General features: G+C 42.1%; 1 protein-coding gene across 6 annotated transcripts in view; it reads left to right on the top strand.

The window, feature by feature from the left end:
• Window positions 1–21742, top strand: part of LOC119962662 (WD repeat-containing protein 7) — an 869538-nt gene that overhangs the window by 682517 nt on the left and 165279 nt on the right. For all 6 annotated transcript variants that reach the window (XM_038790561.1, XM_038790562.1, XM_038790559.1 and 3 more), the window contains 3 exons: window positions 13648–13797; window positions 15903–15985; window positions 18532–18631. In XM_038790561.1, the coding sequence (XP_038646489.1) occupies window positions 13648–13797; window positions 15903–15985; window positions 18532–18631 (333 nt within the window). The remainder of the gene's footprint in view (window positions 1–13647; window positions 13798–15902; window positions 15986–18531; window positions 18632–21742) is intronic.

A 21742-nucleotide genomic window follows, 5' to 3' on the forward strand; every position in this document is an offset into this window, starting at 1 on the left:
CTGAAATTACGGAATCTGTTAAAACTGAATCATCAACACAACCAGAGATTTCCTGAGTTGATTTTGTCAGATGTAACACTCCAGTATCCCTAAGAGCCAAGTTCCTGAACGTCATGTTCTGCCAAAACAAGACAGATGTCTACTCAACAGACTGTCTTACTAATGTACATATGTATCCGTAACATAACAATGTTAGTTATGGCATGTGTTGGATCTGTGTTAAAGTTTTTTTTGATTCGTTCATGGGACATCGGCATTGCAGGCTGGGCCAGCATTTATTGCCTATCCCTAATTACCCTTAAGGGAGAAGTTAAGAATCCCAATTAACTTGCTGCGGATCAGGAATCACATGTCGTCACAGACCAGGTAAGGATGGCAGATTTCTTTCCCTAAAGTGAACTAGGTGGATTTTTACAACAATCGACAATGGTCTCATTGTCATCAATAGACTTTTAAGGCCAGATTTTTATTGAATTCAAATTTCACCATCTGCAGTGGCAGGATTTGAACCTGGGTCCTCAGAGCATTACTCTGGGTCTCCGGTTTACTAGTCCAGTGACAATGCCACTATGACACCTCCTCCCTTAGTGTTTGATCAAGTAAAAATGCCGGGGGTGTTATGTATCAGAGTAACGCCATTGGCTGTAATGTCACGTGTGATGTAATGATGTCATCAGAGCATTTTGAGGGCTTTTGTGGAGTTCACCAATGTACCCTACTCGAGCAACATCTTCTAAATCCTTTGCACTATGTTATACAAACTCGATATGTGCCTCCTCTGATTCTTTCTCTTTGCAGCCTCAACACAAACTAACTAGTTTCTATGAGATCCCCCCCTCATTCTTCTAAACTCCAGCGAATATAACCCTGAAAGACACGATCTCTCTTCTTATGTCAGTCCCGCCATCCCCGGAATCCCCTGCTCCGCTATTCGTTCTGATCATGACTGATTATCCAACTCTTCTTCTCCCCCCCCCCCCCCCCCCCCAATATCCTTCGGTCACCTTCGCCCCAAGTGCTATATCTAACTGCTTCTTCAAAACATGCAATGCTTTGGCCTCAACTACTTCTGTGTCATGATTCCACAGCCTCACCGCTCTTTGGGTGAAGACATTTCTCTTCATCTCGGCTGTAAATGTTCTACCCCATATCCTCAGACTGTGACCCTTGGTTCTGGACACCTCGCCACCGGAAACATAATTCTTGCATCTACCCTGTCTAGTCTACCTTGGTTCTGGACACCTCGCCATCGGAAACATCATTCTTGCATCTCCCCTGTCTAGTCCTGTTAAAATTTCATTGGTTTCTATGAGATCCCACCTCATTCTTCTGAACTCCAGCGAATACAATCCTAACTGACTCAATCGCTCCTCATAAGTCCATCCTGCCATCCTAGGCATCGGTCTGGTAAACCTTCACTGCACTGCCTCTAGAGCAAGAACACCCTTCCTCAGATGAGACCAAAACTGCACACTTTTCCAGGTATGGTCTCACCAAGGCACTGTATAATTGCAACAAGAGATCCCTGCTCTCAAATCCTCTCGTTATGAAGGCTAACTTACCATTTGCTGGCTTTACTGCCTCCTACACCTGCATGCTTACCTTCAGCAACTGGTCTACAAGGTCTTCCAGGTCTCATTGCACATTCCCCTCTCCTAATTTATGTCCATTCAGATAATCTGCCTTCCCGTTTTTTCTACCAAAGTGGATAACCTTGCATTTTCCAAATTATACTGCAATTGCCACTCACACAAGTTGACTACATCACACTGAAAGATCTCTGCCTCCTCCACACAGCTCACCAGCCTCCCAACTTTGCGTCATCTGCAAATTTGGAAATGTTGCACTTAGTTCCCGCATCTAAATCATTAATATGGATTGCGAATAGCTCGAGTTTTTGCACTAATCCCTGAAGTACTCCACTAGTCACTGCCTGTCACTTGGAAAAAGGCCTGTTTATTCCTATTCTTTGTTTCCTGTCTGTCAACTAGTTTTCTATTCATCTCAATATAATACTACATATCCCATGCGTATTACTTTTACACACTAATCTCTTCTGTGGGACCTTGTTGAATGTCTTCTGAAAGTCCAAATAAACCACATCCACTGGCTCCCTTCCCCCTTCATCAATTCTGCTCATTATATCTTTGAAGAATTGCAGAAGACTTGTCAAGAATGATTTCCTATTCCTAAATCCATGGTGATTCTGCAATCCTGCTACTTGTTTCCCAGTGCTCTGCTATAAAACCTTTTATAATGGACTATGGACACTAGCATTTGCGCCGTGACTGACATCAGACAGGCTGGTCTACAACTCCCTGTTCCCTTCCTTTTTAAATAGAGGGATTACATTAGCTACCCTCCAATCTGTAGGAACTGTCCCAGAGTCTATAGAATCTTGGAAGTTGACCACCAATGCATCCACTGTTTTGAAAACCACTTCCTTAAGTAATCTGTTATTTTTAATTGAAGGTTTAATTTCATTTCAAATATACTATTTATTGGCAATCTATCCTTAATGATATCATAAATCGCTGACATCAAGTTTATTACATTTTTATAAAATTCATCCCTGCTTTGAATCAAAGGTCACTTACATGGTCGTGATGCATTTTCATTCCTCCTTAACATCTCCACAGCCTTTGATACTGGGAACACTAACACCAGCCTCCTCTAATATTTCTTTTCCATAGTTCAGCTCTCAGGGTTTGTGCTCGTGTCTATTCTTACCCATCTAGTCAAAGGCAAGGCAACTCCAGAAATGGGTCTTTTCTGTTCTAACACACTTACCTCTGTAGTTTCCAAGGATCTATCTTGTCCCTGCTCTTGCCCTCTTCCTCTTCATGCTATGCCTTGACAACATCATCCACTGCCTCTGCACTTTCAGACTTCTTGCCCAATCGCCAGTTTTAGCCACTTCCATTCCACTCTTTCCATTCTCTCTGCAGGCTCTCTCAGTTTGAACCAGACTTCTTGGTACTTCAGTATTTTATGCCAGCCTTGGCTGAGCTTTCAATCCCATTTTTCCCCATCATCGACTGCCTTCTTCATGCTTCTTAACTTCACCTACTTTGCCCCTGACCTCAGGCATTTGCTGCTGAAACCTCATCCATGTAATTTCCATCTCCAGAATTATGTGTACTCTGATCTCACTGGAGCTAATTTAAATCCCTGCTGTATATTATTTTCCGAAGGGGCTGGTTTAGCATAGTGGGCTTGGTAATGCAGAACAAGGCCAGCAGCGTGGGTTCAATTCTCATATCGACTTCCTCAAACAGGCGATTAGGGGTTTTTCACAGTAAATTCATTGAAGCCGCCTTGTGACAATAAGCGATTATTATTATTAAATCCCTGTTACCTATTACTCATGGTTTTGCTGGCTTATATTGCTTCGCAGTCCTCCAGTGTCTCCAATTTAAAAATGTTATGCTCATATTTATATCCTTTCATGGCATTTTCCCTATCTATCTCTATAACCACCATCAATGCCCCCTAGAACTGTGAATTCCTCTGAATCTAGACTCTCGTACAATGCCTGGTCCTCCATTTGGTACAGTAATGTCGTGCTTGTAGTGTACAGGTATCTGACATAGCAAGGGTTAATTTGGAACTGGGAAACTGTAGTTTCCAGTACCTGTACACTACATTTGCATGTGACATGTGTCGAAGCAAGGAGTTAACTTCTATCTTGGACTATGCCGTGTAAATATGTATACAGTTATGTGTTATCAATGAACACTTAATGTTCAACATTATAGGCCTCAGAACCTCTTTATGTGACATCTATTTTAGTATACCGCATATGACAGTACGGTAGCATTGTCGATAGCACAATTGCTTCACAGCTCCAGGGTCCCAGGTTCGATTCCAGCTTGGGTGACTGTCGGTGCGGAGTCTGCACATCCTCCCCGTGTGTGCGTGGGTTTCCTCCAGGTGCTCCGGTTTCCTCCCACAGTCCAAAGATGTGCAGGTTAGGTGGGTTGGCCATGATAAATTGCCCTTAGTGTCCAAAATTGCCCTTAGTGTTGGGTGGAGTTACTGGGTTATGGGGATAGGGTGGAGGTGTTGACCTTGGGTGCTCTTTCAAAGAGCCGGTGCAGACTCGATGGGCCGAATGGCCTCCTTCTGTACTGTAAATTCTATGAAATGACAGCGGATATGTTTCAAGACTAGCGTTCGAGAGGCTGGGCTAATAATTCAACCTCAAACTCGTAGCAGTTTGAGAATTTGAATTCAAGTATTTTGTTTAAAAAGCATCTGGATCAGTAACCGTATCCATGCACCTGTTATATTATCATCAATAAAATTTTTTAAAATAAAAACTTAGCTGGTTTACTGATATCTGTTTATGGAAGGAAAATGCTGTCATTGCCTTGTATAGGCTATATGTGACATGGTTGACCTTTACTTGCTCTCAAAGTAGTCTATCAAGTAGTCAGTTGTATAAATGAGAGGTTCACAAATGCCCATCATCAGAGCAAATAGTGATGAACAATAAACACCTCCCTTGCCAACAATGCCCACATCCTGCGAATAAATATTTAAAAAAAGACATCTTTCCTCATGTTCCCTTTTGCCAGTCGCTTTAAATGTGGCGGAAGGGTTAAGAACCAGAGTGCACAATGGGAAAACTCTGTCCCTATCTATTCTGTCCAGGTCCCTCATGATTTTGAACTCCTCTATCAAATCCGCTCTGCTCTCAACCTCTCTAAGGAGAACAGTCATTGATTCTCCAATCTATCCACATAAGTGAAGTCCCTCATTTCGAGAACAATTTTCGTAAATCTTTTCTGCATCTTCTCCAATACCTCATATCATACGTAGAGTGCGCTCCCAGAACTTTCCAGGCCTCAGACACCACCCTGTAGCCAAAGAGGATAAGAAGATTATGGCCAGCGCTTCTGCAATTTCACCCTAGCTTAGCTCCGTATCCTTGGATGCATCTGATCTGATCCTGGTACCTTCAAACTTTAGGTACATCTGGCCTTTTTAATCAATTTTTAGCCTATTGTGATCTCAACTACATCCTGTTTGACAATGACTTTGGCAGCATCTTCCTTCCTTGGTAAATGCAGATACAGAAAACTCGTTTTATACCTTTGCCATGCTTTCTGCCTCCATGCGCAAATTCCTTAATCGGCTCCATGGCCTTTTGGCATCCATTTTCTTTGTATAAACCTGTAGAAGCCTTTTGCATTCCCTTTTATATTGGCTGCATTCCTCTAATATTCTATCTTTACTGTTCTTTTTCATTTTCCCTCGGCACTTTCTATATTCAGTCTGGTTCACACTTGTCTTATCAACCTGACATCTGTCACTGACACCCTTTTTCTGCTCCTTGCTCTCTATACTCTTTCATCATCCATAGAGCTCTGTTTTTTTGTCTTGCCTTTCCCCTCTAAGGACATCTCATCAACTGTACCTAAACTATATCCTTTCTAAAGGAAGCCCACTTATTCAATGATAGCTTTGCCTGTCAATCTTTTATGCCAATTAACCAGGGCCCAATCTGTTCTCACTCTCTTGACATAATTCCCACTGCCTGCCCACGCCCGCTAACCATTTTTACTCTACTTATTCATTTCTATTGTATGACACTATGGTCTCTCTCCCTTCAATGTATCCCTACCAGCATTTGATCTACCTCATTACCCAGAAGGAGAGCCTGTAATAGCTTCTTCCTTGCTGGATTAGAAATGTACCGATGCAGAAAATGTTCCTGATTACCTTTTATAAATTCTTTCCTCTTTCTGCCCGTTATAAATTATTCCCCTTTTCTTCCCTTTATACTATTACTATCCCGGCCTCTTTTAGAATCTTCAAAGTGCCTCATTATAGCTAGAGTTTTTTGCCCCTCTGTAATTTCCTTGCAAAAGTTCTCCTCTGTACCTTTCCCACTATTTGTTGCCCGTTGGTTTCTGAAATACAACCAGACATGTCATGTTTCTTATTCTCTATTGTTCTCTGTTGTTTCTTAGCTCTAACCAAATATATTTGTCCTTTGCCCCATTCTCCTTCTCCGGCAGTGTAATATTATTCTTAATCATTGAATCATAGAATTTACAGTGCAGAAGGAGGCTATTCGGCCCATCGAGTCTGCACAAGCCCTTGGAAAGAGCACCCTACTTAAGGCCACACCTCCAACCTATCCCCGTAACCCAGTAAACCCACCCAACCTTTTTGGACACTAACGGCAATTTAGCATGGCCAATCCACCTAACCTGCACATCTTTGGACTGTGGGAGAAAACCGGAGCACCCAGAGGAAACCCACGCAGACAGGAGGAGAACGTGCAGATTCTGCACAGACAGTGACCCAAGTCGGGAATCGAACCTGGGACCCTGGAGTAGTGCAGCAACAGTACTAACCACTGTGCTACTGTGCCGCCCACAAATCAATACAGCGACCCCAGCCTCCTTTCCTGTCTTTCCTGAATACCTTGTATCCAAAAATATTTAGTACCCAGTTCTCCATTTTTTTTGAAGCACGTCTTTGTTATTGCTGAAATACCACATTCCCACATGGCAACCTGCGCCTGCAACTCATCAACCTTATTTATCACACTCTCGCATTCACATATGTGCACAATGTACCTAACTTAGGCCGAGGTCTTATTGCATTTTCTTTTGCTCAGATCCACCTAATATCTTATCATTTCTTACTCTCGTGCTATCTGTGAATTCTTTGCGCATCTTGTTTTTCTTCTCAAATGTTACCTCCTGATTGCCATTCCCCTTCCATGTTAATTTGAACCCTCCCCAGTTCACTATCGAATCGCCTTAGAAGGATACTGGTTCCAGCTCTGTTCAGGTGCAACCCATCTGCTTGTGCAGGTCCATCATCCAGCCTCCATAACCATGTTGTTCTGATTTCCCAGGAGAGATCAGGAGGTGGAGTCATTGGACAATGAACAGTGATGATTAGCAATTCAAAATAAGCCTGTTAACTGTGAACTGTAATGCTTAGTTTTTTTTGAGCTTTAGCAGAATATGGTGAGGAGTATATTGTGGCTCTTACACAGCATACTGAGCAGCTGTCTAAATTGCAGGTTAGCACTGCACAGCTATTCAACAAGATAGCTTGCTGGAATTTTAAACAGCTAAGCAGTGCCCCGCTCAGTTTCCCAATTTGGCATGAAAACTGCCTTCTAGTGTATTTTGGAATGGCCACCTTTTGATTTAGTGAACATTTGATTATAGTGATCACTTTAGTACCTGTCCAAATCAATCACGGTAACTGGATTCCACGATATCCCAACATTCTATTAGCTCTTCTAATTGATTCACCATTTTCCCTAGACATTGAAAGTGACGAGTCTATTGCTATTCCCAAGTCACTTTCAAAATCTCTTTCTGCTAATTCACACTTAGGATGTTCTTTCAAGCAATTTATTATTTCATATTTGGATATTGTGGTATACTAGTTATGTTACTAGACTAATCATTTAGAGACCTGGACTAATGATCTTAGAATCTGAGGAATTAAAATTCAGTTAATTGCATAATTAAAATGGAATTAAAAGCGAGGATCAGTCTTGGCGAGCATGAAACTACGAGATTGTCATAAATACTTATCTGGTACATTGATATCCTTTAGGGGAGGAAATCTGCCGCCCTTTTCTGATCTGGCTTCCATGCATGCAGGGTTGCCAACATTGGCGAAACATATTCTGGGAGATGCTGGCAGAAGTGATGTCACAGCAGCATAGAGAAGCGGGTTCTAAGGAAGCACAATAAGAAATCACACCAAGACCTCTATCAAACCCACTGCATTCTGACCAGATAAAACTTGTGTATAAATTCTGACAAATGCTCACAGTAGTTGAATTTTGTTTAAATCAGCCAGGGCTAAAATTAGCGCTCCTTTTACCACAAGTCTCTGCAGGTTAAAAACTTTCTTGGCTTAACTATGTAATTTTTCTAGCGGACAGCCCAGCACTCACTCCTTATATTTCCTCGAGCCTCTCCTGCTTGACAGGAAAGGAGGGGCAACGATGTTCATGAGTGGAGTTTGCGTGCATGACCCATGTCCATACCGGTTTACGCTTTATGTCATTACACTGCCAAGTGCACAGTCAACAAATGTTGAGCTGCTTACGAATTATGTGCAAATTAATTTATTTGCTTGCTTAAACCAACAGTCTAAAACCTGCTGCGGTGCTTCCAATAGCCACCGAGCGATTGATGCTGATTCTGACATACTCCTGGCTGTTCCGAGAGGTTTGCCAACCATACCTGTATGTGACTCCAGACCTCCTACAATGTTGTTGACTCTGCACCCCTTTTCAAAGTGGCTCAGCAAGCTACTCTGCTGCATCAAACCCATGAATGAACAATAAGTTTAATGTTAAAAGGTTATTTTCTATTGTACATTTACTTACTGCTCTCTATTTTCTTAGCATATTTCACATGCTAAATGATTTTGATATTAGATCATTAATTTGGATCAAAAACTACAGAGGTTCAAATGCCAACTGCCTGCTGCAATACCTCCCCTCCCCCACCTGCTACACACCCCTCACCCCCAGACTAATATTACATCTTTTTTAAAGTTTAAAAAAGAAATGTTTGTTTCCCTAGCCAACACCACCTCATCTGACCTGATGTTCTTTCCTGTTTTTTCTGTCACAGAGATATTGGGAACGATTAATTCCACCTCTCCTCTCCTCTCCTCCTCTCCCCCCCCCCCAAACGCACTATGGGAGGATCCCTGAATCCCCCCTCTCCAACACCCACGCAGGTACTCCGGCCCAATCGTGTGTGCAAAAAAAATGCCAGTTTGGCACCCTGGTAGTGCCCATGCCAGCTGCCAGTGCCACCTGGGATACTTGGTAAACAAGTTGGTACACAGGTGGCATAAGCCATGCCAAGCACCACCCTGCCCAAAGGGTATGCAGCTTGGGACCTCTGACACTCTGGGAGACCCCCACGAGTGCCGTTCCATCTGGTCCCCATTTGTGGGGCCCGGTGCTCAACAGCGCTTGCCCCCGAGGTCTCTGAGGTGAAGGGGATGAATCCCAAAGTCTCAGGTACCTCAGGAATCTGCACATTAGAGCGAAGATAGCTGTCTTGTTCCAAAATGCAGATTTGCTAAAAAGTGATCCTGCACACAATGGGCGGGGTTTACATTGCAACGTTTCGTTCGATCTTGTGAGGCTTCGTGAGATGGGTAGATCCCAGACGCAAGGTCTCCCTGCTTTCATCGGTTGCACTGTGCCTCGGTGAGCTGCTTTTCCGGCGCAGCGTGGTCGTTTAATTGCGCCCATTGTTGTCACAGGGAGACACAGCATCCAATTTGCAATCATCGAGATCTTACAAATGTCAGTGAGATAAAGGACAAATGGAATAATTTTAATGATGTTGACTGAGGAATAAACATTTGCCAGGGCAATGAGAGAACTCTCCTGCTCATCTTTGAATAGTGTTGTGGGATATTTTAAGGACGATGCCTTCGACAGTACACGTCTCAGAACTCAGAACACTTTCACAGAACTACGCTGGAAGCTCACCTGAGATTTTATGGCGGAAACCCATGAAGGTTTTACTGTCACACTCCCATTTCAATGTACTCTGTAATCCTTGGACTTATTTGTTACCAATTATTATGCTTTTTTCCTTTATTATGTTTTCAGTTTGGCCAGAGGCTTTACGAACAGTTTGCATTTATATTATACCTGTAACATACCATGTTGGGATGTTTGTGAATGACTGCACAATGTTCAGCACCATACACGATTCCTCAGATAATGACGCAGTCCATACCCAATTGCAGCTCCCTGGACAATATCCAGGCTTGGACTGACAAGTGGCAAATGACATTTGCACCATACAAGTGCTCGACAATGGTCATTTCCTACAAGATTGGATTGGATTTGTTTATTGTCATGTGTACTGAGGTACAGTGAAAAGTAATTTTCTGTGAGCAGCTCAACAGATCATGAAGTACATGGGAAGAAATGGGAATAAAAGAGGATTTAACCTTGACATTCAATGGCATTACCATCGCTGATTCCCCCACAATCAACATCCTGGGGGTTACCATTGATGAGAAACATGAACTGGACTAGCCATATTAATGCTGTGGCTACTAGGGAAGGTCAAAGGCCAGGAATCCTATGGCGAGTAACTCACCCTTTGACCCCCCAAAGCCTGTCACCATCTACAAGGCACAAGTCAGGAGTGCAATGTAATACTCGCCACTTGCCTGGATTAATGCAGCTCCAACAGCACTCAAGACGTTCAACACTATCCAGGACAAAGCAGCCCGCTTGATTGCTCTCCCTTCCACAAACATTCTGACCCTCCATCACCGACCAACAGTGGCAGCCATGTGTACAATCTACAAGATGCACTGCAGGAACTCACCAAGGTTCCTTAGACAACACCTTCAAAACCCACAATCACTACCAACTAGAAGGTCAAGAGCAGCAGATACCTGGGAACCACCTGGAGTTTCCCCTCCAAGTCACTCACCACCCTGACTTGGAAATATATCGCCATTCCTTAATTGTAGCTGGGCAACATCCTGGAATGCCCTCCATAACAACAAAGACGCTGTACCATAGCTCAAGGACTATAGCGGTTCAAAAAAGCAACTCACCACCACCTTCTGAAGGGGAACTGGGGATGGACAATAAATGCTGGCCTAACCAGCGATACCCAAATCCCGTAAATGAATAAAAAAAACTTCTTCGAACAAAAAATTGGCAAGAAATAATGGTTTATTATAACAGGTGTCTAAAAGCTTGATCCAAACTTTTAAGAACGGTGTTTAAAAATGGTTGAGAAGTGGACAGGCAAAGAGGTTTAGTGATTTAATTCCAGAGTTTAGGATTTAGGCAACTGAAGAATTGGGCGAGATTTTCCCAGATATTAGCATTTTCTGCTGTATAGCGCAGGACATGCAAAAAAATGCCAAAGGGCAGGTCCCATGATGTATCGCTGGAAGGCCAGCCTCTGATACGCCCACCCTGCCAGGAACTTAGTAACTCGAGGATCAGGGCAACGTTTTTAAAGGCCGGCGCAGTGCAAAGGAGTTCACCCTTAAACGCCCAGAGCGCTGCCCCCTGGAACCACCTCTAGCCCTGCCCCGGCACTACCTGGTTACTGCCCCAACACAGCCTTGGCACTGCCCTGGTGCCTTACTAATTCCTACAAGATCACCGAGCTCCTTTGGGAGGTCTGCTCACCAGATGCACACCTTAGGAGACCAGTCAGTTTCATGCTGTTCTATCATGCAGGCATGGATTGATTTTCTGACTAGGGTGGGGAATATGATTAAAATGTAGGGGCCTGATAATCAATACAAATTCCGTACTTGACATTGAACGTCCGGAAACCTGCTCTGTCACTAATCGGGAGAGGGGACAATTGCGTCATGTGTTTATGTCGCTGGAAAACGAGATTTCGCTGTTCTCGCAATATTTTCTGCTCCCATTGCCGAACCCACCCGACACAATCAGGAGTGAAAAATCACAGCCATAGCCAGCAATGATTATTAATTTTGTTAGCGTCTTTTTAAGTTAAGCCATTTTACTTTGTACCTTTCTCCTATATTATCTTATCAGTTTCCATATGAACCTGAAAAGCCTTACTCCTCTCCTCCATATTTCGCCTTTCTGAACATCTAAAACTCTGCATAATAAATTAACTTCTGTCTTTTGGGTGATCATCTTATGGAATTCTTACAATGTCACATCAACGTTTTACTGCATATGTTTATGATTCAAGTAACTTCTTTTAACTGCATTAGGTTTATCATTTATCGTTTTAAGAAAGCCACAGGATTCCATCAGAGATCAGAGAATAAAAAGATTTGAGATTTGGGCAGCACGGTAGCATAGTGGTTAGCATCAATGCTTCACAGCTCCAGGGTCCCAGGTTCGGTTCCCGGCTGGGTCACTGTCTGTGCGGAGTCTGCACGTCCTCCCCGTGTGTGCGTGGGTTTCCTCCGGGTGCTCCGGTTTCCTCCCACAGTCCAAAGATGTGCAGGTTAGGTGGATTGGCCATGCTAAATTGCCCGTAGTGTCCTAAAAAGTAAGGTTAAGGGGGAGTTGTTGGGTTACGGGTATAGGGTGGATACGTGAGTTTGAGTGGGGTGATCACTGCCCGGCACAACATCGAGGGCCGAAGGGCCTGTTCTGTGCTGTACTGTTCTAAGTACTAAGTAAACATTGTACTGAACATGTCTCCTGATTGATTTAAAATGCCTTAACTATATTGCTGTTTTGAAGATTTTGTAGTCTCGTGCACAATTTTGCATCAAAACACTTTTGAACTGGCACCAAACGCTTGAAGTATTGAACCCCTATGATATACATTTGTTAAAAACAAGTTATTTCCCTTTGATATTTTCAGCATATTTTTAATAATGTTTTTCATGAAGCTTAGAAATATGTTGAGGATCCTTCATTTACTTCCATCTTTTTGACATTGCCGCTGCCCTCATCTCTTTCTTCTGCAGTTGAAACCCATATCTATGCTTGTATTACCTCCAGCCTTGGCTATTATTCTAACATATTTCTGCCATGCCTCACATATTCTACCCTCCTTAAGCTTGAAGTCGTTCAAACTTTAGTGGCCTAACTCGCAATAAATTCCATTTATCCATTACCCCTGAGTGCAGAACTACATTGGCTCCCAGTTAAGTAGCACTGCAACTGTATATAAAAGTAAATACTGCAGATGCTTGAGATCTGAAATAAGGACGAAGCACTGGAAACAAAAAATTAGAATTTTACAATTGCGGTAAAAACAAAAAGTGCTGGCAAAACTCAGCTGGTCTGCCAGCATCTGTGGAGAGAGAGTGACAGGGGTAACATTTCAAGAAGACTGATATTGGACTTGAAACGTTCACGCTGTTTCTCTCCCCACGGATGCTGCCAAACCTGTTTGGCTTTTCCAGCGCTTTCTGTTTTTACCTCAGCTGTAAAATTCTAAACCTTGTTTTCAAAGTCCTCCATGCCCTCGCCCCTTGCTATCTACATAATCTTCACCCAACAACCCTCCAGAATGTCTGCGCTTCTCTAATTCTGGCCTCTTGACGATTGCTGATTTTAATAATTCCACCATTGGTGTCCGTGCCAAAGCTGCCCAGGTTCTAAGCACTGAAATTCACTCCCTGAAACCACTTTGTCTCCACCTCATTTTGTTCTTTTAAGACACTCTTTAAATTCTATCTCTTTAACCAAGCTTTTGTACACCTGCTCTAATATCCCCTAATGTGCCTCGGTGTCACCTATGAAACGTGTTGGGGTGTTTCCAGACTCCTAAACGGCCCTCTTATGGACTGATCTGATCTCTTCACACATATTCACACATAGTAGTACTACACTCCTGTATGCTTCACCCTATGTATTTAGATTGTGTATTTATGTTTACCCTATGTATTTTCCTGTCATGTCCGGAATTATCTGTCTGAACTGTAGGCAGAACAATACTTTTCACTGTACTTCGGTACACGTCATGTGACAATAAACAAATCCATCCATAATTATGTCAAAGGTGCTGTATGAATATAAGTTGCTTAGAAAAAACTGACTATACTGATGAAGCGTATATTCTTTAATAAATAATCATTTATTTATTTTAGAAAATGTCCTCTTTTGAGTCTAAACCATTGAGTATATTTGATGTGATTCTCTTGTAGGTCCACCGACACACAGCTTTAGCAGCCAATACGCAGTCCCAGCCAAATGTACACACCAGCACCTTGGCTCGTGCAAAGAGTGAAATTCTGCGAGTGATTGAGATACTAATAGAAAAGATGCCAACAGATGTAGTTGACCTTCTAGTGGAGGTAAGCGAAGGACAAGTTAGAATGTAGGCACTATTTTCAAGGTTGAGAGAATAAATTATCACCTAAAACCAACATTATCTTGGCTTCAAAACTGCTAGTTGTTGCAGTTTTGGAAAGAAAAAGAGATTGAGTGATGTCATGAGGAGGTAAAATTGATTTATTAAGGAAAAGGACAAACTTATTGGACTTAATGGCCTATTCATATGTCACATGGATAGTAGTTTCCGAGCTCCTCAGCGCCAGATTATGGGAGTACCCCAAAGAGACGACAGGGAACCCCTCTTGGAACTTGGAAACTTCCTCTAATTGCCCTGCACTGGGAAACATCTGAAAATGTAAACGATGCACAGTGGTTAGCACTGCGGCCTCACAGGGCCATGCACCGTAGTTCAATTCCAGCCTTGGGTTACTGTCTGTGTGGAGTTTGCACTTTCTACCCTTGTCTGCTTGGATTTCTTCCGGGTGCTCTGGTTTCCTCCCACAGTCCAAAGATGTGGATTGACCATGCTAAGTTTTTTCCTTCACGCAGGTTAGGTGGGGAAAGAGCGGGGGAGTTGGCCTAGCTAGGCTGCTCTTTCAGAGGGTTGGTGCAGACCTGATGGACTGAATGGCCTCCATTTGCACTGGAGGAATTCTATAGTTCTAAATCATAAACTTCAGATGGTTCCAACAGGGTTACACCGATAATTACCCAGAAAAAGTTAGAATTGAAACCGCTTCTAACTTCTGGGTAACTATTGCAAAGACCCAGACCGTCCGTAATCCCCCCTCTCCTCCCCTTCCCTCTCCTGCAAAGCTGTTTACCAGCATCCACAACACAAGCACCACATCAAACATTGGTGCCATTCCAAGATTGTGGCCATTGTCAGGCCACGAGACCCACGCAACTACATTGCCTCCCAGGTGAAGCAGCGCCTCAGTCACTCTATCGCTCTGCTCTCAGTGAAATATAAATGGAACTGCTGAACAGACTGAATCCCACGCTGGGAACAGCAAAGCCCTACTTACAGACAGGTTTTGCGCATCCCATAACAGGTCCAGAGACTGATCTCACACATTGATGCTGCTTTCCAGAAAGGCCTGAAGACAAGAACCACCTTTGTTGACTTAGCGTGTGCCTATGCCATAGTATGGAGCACAGGCATGCTGCTGAAACTCTCCAAGATCACCTATGTGAAAAGCCTACAGGAATCAACTCCATAATTAGCAACTGGCAAATTAGAGATCCATTCACCGCCCACACAAAACCAACAACAGGCTCCCTCAGGGATCAAGTCTTCACACTGGCCCTCTTACATATATGCACCAATGACCTCCACAAATTCACTGTACTTTGTAAATGCTGATGATTTGGCCCTGGGTTCTCACTCACTGAAGATCTATGTTATCTATCTTCAGAAAATGTAGATTTTAACCCAATGCTGCCAATACTGCTGTTTCAGCCTTCCACTTGAGCATCTCAAAGACCAGTGAAGGAATTTGTGTCCAGTCCTGTGGCCTATCACTCAGCCACAGCCCAACACCAAAATACCTTGTGTTAAGAACCCCACTGATGTTAAATAGGAGGGTATCCCTAATCCCAGAAGTGTAACCTGGAATTCTTCGTGGTATATATTTTTAATTTAGTGTACTGTGAGAAAAGATATGCAAATCAGGGTGGAATAGCACAACCGTTTTGTGATCAATTAATAAAGAATATTTATTAACTTAAAAGAAGACACACAAGAAGGACTATAATAGAGTACAGCAGTATGCTTAACTTCTCAGTAGTCATTAGGGTTAGCAGTCGTGCAGTGCATCCTGTGGTTCTGCACATGGCAATCGCAGTGTGCCAGCAGTGCTCATACTGGGCAAATTATTGAGTCTAGTGATAGATGCTGATTAAGAGAAATGGTGTGGCAGGAAGGCGTGATGACCTTGATTATTGTTATTGTCGCTCAACCCACCCAGGCAAATACCATCACATTCCTGATTTAAGCCTTGTGGTGAAGAGACAATGAAATTGCATATTTCAAGAACTAAAGGACTCTTGGAAAAGGCAAATAGTATATCTGAAGTGTTAATTTTTACTGTTGAAACGATGGCATTCTCATTTACTATTCCAGGTTATGGATATCATCATGTATTGCCTGGAAGGATCCTTGGTCAAGAAAAAGGGGCTTCAAGAATGTTTCCCTTCAATTTGTCGGTAAGTAGGCAAGGGGTATATTTGCACGTTTAACATTATCTTTTACAATATTACACTTGGGACTAAAGCGCTGTGGACCCAGGTTCAAATCCCGGCCCTTAGTCACTGTCCGTGTGGAGTTTGCACATTCTCCCCGTGTCTGAGTGGGTTTCACCCCCACAACCCAATAATGTGCAGGTTAGGTGGATTGGCCACGCTAAATTGCCCCTTAATTACTTTTAAGAAAACATTTTTTTTTTAAACCTTTCACAACATTAAACCTCTGAGTTAAAGGCTCACCTGATGAGACTTTTCCAGTTTAACTCTCAAGTCTGGGCTTGGACTGTTTTTGCAACTGTCCCATTGGTTTTTTTAAAATTCATTCATAGGATGTCAGTGTTGCAGGCTAGGCAGCATTTATTACCCATCCTTTAGTTGCCCTTGAAAGATAGTGGTGAGCCCCGAGATGTTAGTAAGGAGAACTTAGTAGGGTTGACTGGGCTGGATTTGCCATTGTAATTTCCGGTGCCTGGGTTGATCCCCGAGTGGTCTGTTCGGTTTCATTCCTTTTTTGGGTTTTTGTCGCGGTTGAATACAACTGAGTGGCTTGCTAGCCATTTACGAGTCAGCCACATTGCTGTTGGCCTGGAGTCACATCTAGGCCAGACCAGGTAAGGATGGTAGATTTCCTTCCCTAAAGGACAGTAGTGAACCAGATGGATTTTTACAATTATTGACAATGGTTTCATGGTTAGATTTCACATTGCAGGTATTTTATTGAGTTTAAATTCCACCATCTGCCATGGTTGGATTCGGTCCCCAGATCATTATCCTGGGTCTCTGGATTACTAGTCCAGTGACAATACCACTCCACCACTGCCTCCCCTTGCAGATGGTGCACATGGCTGCCAGTGTTCGCGTTGGTGGAGGGAGTGAATGTTTGTGGAAGCAGTATCAATCAAGTGTGCTGCTTTTTCCTGGATGGTGTCAAGCTTGTTTTTGAAGCTGCACTCATCGAAGCAGGTGCCTTACCTTTGCCTTGTTGGTGGACGGCTTTGGGGTCAGGAGGTCAGGTACTTGCTGCAGGATTCCTAGCCTCTGAACTGCTCTTGTAGTCACACTATTTATATGGCTCGTCCAGTTCAGTTTCTGGTCAATGGTAACCCCCAGGATGTTTTTCGTGGGGGGTTCAACGATGGTAATGCCATTGAATGTCAAGGGGCAATGGTTCAATTCTCTCTTCTTCGCAGCAGTCGGTGCCTGGCACTTGTGCTTGACAATTGCAAGAATAGGGATTTAAATGATTTTTTTTCCTGGATTATAAACATTAAGACAATGGAACAATGCAGTTTATCAAGTGACAAACATTCCCAAACCCCCCCATGCCCCATGGAAAAATAGCTACTAGCGTTAATATTGTTGCACAATGCAGATAACAGTTATGGCTCGAGTAAAGTTGGTCCATGTAGAATAATGGGACCGGGTAATACGATGATGGTAGTATAGGATTAAGATATTTTAAGTGCTTTATTTATTTGAATAGAATGTTCAGCTGTTAGTTATCCAAAATCTAAATATTGCTGTAATGATATAAATAATTTGATTTAATAAACAATATATCTTAAATAAAACCTTGCTGCATCTGAGTTTTAGCAGTTCAGTATCTTGGCACAGGTTTTTCAACTTTAACACCAATGCTCGTCCTCATGCTTCTTTAAATGGATTAGCATCGGTGCTAAAGTAGAAAATCCTGTCATGTGCAGCCCATGACAGAAGAACTATTTCACAGTATTTTGATGTGAGTATTCTTTACATAATAAGAGCACTTCATTAAGATATTGTTTTAAAGGGAAGTAGCATGGGCAACTATAGTTTTCAATAAAACACACGATCGATAGTTTTGTTTTGTTTCCAAGAAATCATGTTGATCATGGTAAAATAGATGTGTTAATTTTCAAGGGTTTTTTTGTGCCCATGTTATAAAACGTTAATGCAACAGATTATCTATTTAACCAGTTTAACAACATTGTGCCTCTCACAATTCTGAAAGATTTTAAACATTGTTAAACTCTGTTATGTTCACATTTCCCTATTTGTACGCAAACGTGTTGCTCGGCCAACTGTCGAAGTATCCTCTGAAATGGAACTGCATCAGCGGCATTCTCCAAAAAATGAGAGAGGAGGAAGTTGGCTTGGAGGATGATCCCTGCGTTATATTTTTTTGAACACCTTATTTGATGAGATGGTTAATCATTTCATGAGCAAGTCTTGGCAGAATTGATAAATTTGTCACTGATCACCTTACCCAATCGCTTTGATAGCAAAAGAAAACATAAAAATACTGTTATTGACACAAATTGGCAAATAATATTTTTCACAAATGTTACAATAAAGCATGCACATAAAATCAAAATCAACCTTGTACATTGGGAGTAATATTACCTTTTGATTTGTTTTTATTTAAACGCATGGATTAGTGATCTCAAAGCACACTGCTGCTGTTGCTTCTTCGCTACTATGACATGCCAGTTGATTTCAGTCCTTTTGTTATTCTCTGTGGATTTCAGGTTCTACATGGTAAGCTACTGTGAGAGGAGTAACAGGATAGCAGTCGGAGCTCGACATGGCTCAGTGGCTTTATACGACATCCGCACAGGAAAATGCCAGGTAAATAAATTATTGTGACTTCCTCTCCATAAACTCTGAAGGTGATTGAAGAGAAGGACTTGCATTGCAGCCTTTGACTTTCCATGATAGGGTAAGACTATGGATAAGCCAAACTAATCAATAATTTAAGGAAGGCCTTATCGAGACCCCCTCCCCATGTTGCCACCCACTGTAATCAAAGTGATGACCAAAGGCAGGGAAGAATGGGAAAAATAGGTACTATACTTGCTGCAGGAAAACTGTAAACTGAATTGATGGTACTATGAGGTGTCATTAATGCCATCCATCCCTTAATTATTAGTAATCAGATCTTATGTCAATAAATTTTGAGTGTTCCTGACCAATGATGTATTTACTAAACCTTGAGTATTGTGCTTTTTGATGACAAGTAGCAAGTTTTAGAAACTTGTATTATGGCACTGGGGCTTATTGATGGCAATTGATGGATTTTGGCAGTGCTCCTTGGTCATTTGCCTGCACTGACTGCCCCTAAATTTGTAAAGAGCTGGGCCATCTTTATGCAGATATACTGAGTAATTATTTGGAACATTAATGGTTAGAGATTTTCCAAGTTGAATTGTGGTCTCCTAAAACGTTATTCTTGCAATCCAACTTTTTTTTTCAGAAAATCATTATTATTTCTCAGGTTTATTCTGATTTGTTATCATTCCCAGTTGCATTGTGATCAAAAGGATCTAGGCTGGCTATAGAGATCTCCATAGTCTCCTTAAAAGGTGATCTGTGGCCAGCTTGGGCAATGGCATTAAAATATGCCACAGGTGAATCCTAATCTCTGACTTTTCCTTCCTTACTGTACTAGAAGCAGCACGCTGCTGTAATTTAACCGTACTTGTGTTTCAATTGATCAGTTAAACAATTAATTACACTTGCGGGTATTGGATGATCGTGAGTTTGTGCATTACACATATTGAACCCAGGTTCAAATCTAGTCCTGAATAATGGAATGAAAAGTCTTCACTTTGAAATGGCATTGTGCATCTTGCTCAAGACACAAAAACTTTTCTTATTCAACACTGATCAGCAAATGCACTCCCAAGTGCTTGATGTGAGGTAAAATAGATTTCACTCTGGTGTGCCTGCATTTAGTCTTTTGAGATCAGGGTTGTGTCTGGTATCATCCTGGAAAACAGCAGGAGGTAGGTGTGGGCTAGCTGTGTAAGTGGAGAGAAAACGGGAAATGTCAACTAGGAACTATGGGGTTAAAAGTGCTAGTGGTTAATGAATGACTGAAATGTGCCACCATGAATTGAAAGAGATGGGATGGTGGGGTGGGGATAGGGAGGCTTGAGTACATATGGTGGGTGACAGGTATTACCAAGAGCTGAGTGTCAGTTGAAAGTTGCCATTGTGAACCGGAGGAGGAAGAGTGGGAAAAGAGTATTTTATAGACGAGTTACAGGAAACCGATGCAGGTACAAACTGAGGGAGAAGGGGGAAAGAGTGTTTTAATGAAGAGGAAGGAAGAGGTTAGAAAAAGATAGTAGCCCTGAATCAGGAGGTGTGGGAGGTTGGTTGTGTGTGGTGGGGGGGGGGGGGGAGGGGAATTCCTCTGTTAATTGTGGGGAGATAGCTCTATGAAAGGGGACAGAAATACGTTTGTGAATTGCGGACAGATAAAATGACTTGAGTTGTTTTGAAGAATGACGGTCTGCTTGATGGCTTGTTTAAAATAAAGAAGGCCGTGTACTCCATCACATTTATCCACTCCAGTACCATTTCCTTTCATGGTTTTCCAGCATTAGAAATGTAAAGAAATCCTCTCTCAAACTTCCTCGAAACTATTTTGTCAATGTCGACACTAATGTACCTGATCTTTTAAAATATTTGATTAAGATGTCCGGGGACTCTATAAGAAGAAAAATGCATTCTTCAAATCTGTTGATGAAGCTCCATTGGTGTTTTGTAGATTTCTGTTTAAATTAGGCCCTGAAGGATTGAATAGGCTCAAAGATGTATTAGAAAAATAGCACAGGTAGGTTTTCAGATACCTGGTTTCTTCAGAGGTTTCTTTAAGAATTGTAGTAAAGCTAATTCTTGAAATGCACTGTTGGCACTATTGGACTCAGTTGTCTCATTTAAGGTTAAAGCTGTTGATGGACAGGTTATTGCTGCCTACAGCTATATTGTTTAGTTTGTTGAGTGCGCAGTAACAAACCTGCCTGTCGGCCTCATTACCCTTAGGTTTGTTGATACTCTAAAGTATCTTATCTTATGATTTTCAATCCTTTCAGAATCTATTGTCTAGGTGTTTGGTTGCCGAATTGTATCTGCTCACTGTTGACTGCTAGCTGAGTTTTGCCATGGACTATCATCATGATCAATTCACTTTCAGGGCTTTTTTAAAAAATGCATGTTTTCTGAAGACTCAATTGTTGAATATTATTAAAACCAGATTATCAACAGAGTTGCATACTGAAATGAATTTCTTTATTGTTGAGATTGGAATAGTAAATGAAGCAAACATCTGGTAATAACAATGGAGTAAAACTATAGTATTACAATTCATCCATTTAAAAAAAACCTGGCTTTGTGTAATAGTGTTACAAAGATCAATTATTTTTGATGTTTACCTCTACACATACATACTGGATTACATAGTACAGTATGTTAACCCCCCCCCCTCAAAAAGTATCATAGAGGGATTGCAGAGTATTATAAAGATATTATTCTCAAGCTAAAGAAGCCGCCTCTATTCAAGTATATTTTTAAAAGCTTGAGTCACAACATACTGAAGCAACAATGTCATGCTTTTTCAAGTGATGCAATGAAGATTCAGTCACAAAAAAGGTGTCCTCTCACAAACTTCCTCGAAACTTTTTCAGTTCAAGTCGAGGGAAAACTGGCAGCACATTGCCTGTCCACGCTGCTGATAATGGAAGGGAATTTCCTGAGAGCTTCTTTCACTCTGCCTCCATAACTTGCTGGAATACCGGTGGAAACCCCCATTTTTGAAGGTAAACATTCAGTCAAGTTCTGATGGTGGACTGGGAGCAGCAGCAAAGAAATTCCAAACCTCTGATTTCTTAAGTGACGTGTTAAGACTGGAAAAAAAAGGGGGAAACTGCAAATGAAGTTCCTGAACACTGATGG

Source organism: Scyliorhinus canicula, chromosome 3, assembly GCF_902713615.1.
Source record: "Scyliorhinus canicula chromosome 3, sScyCan1.1, whole genome shotgun sequence".
NCBI classification, from domain to species: domain Eukaryota; kingdom Metazoa; phylum Chordata; class Chondrichthyes; order Carcharhiniformes; family Scyliorhinidae; genus Scyliorhinus; species Scyliorhinus canicula.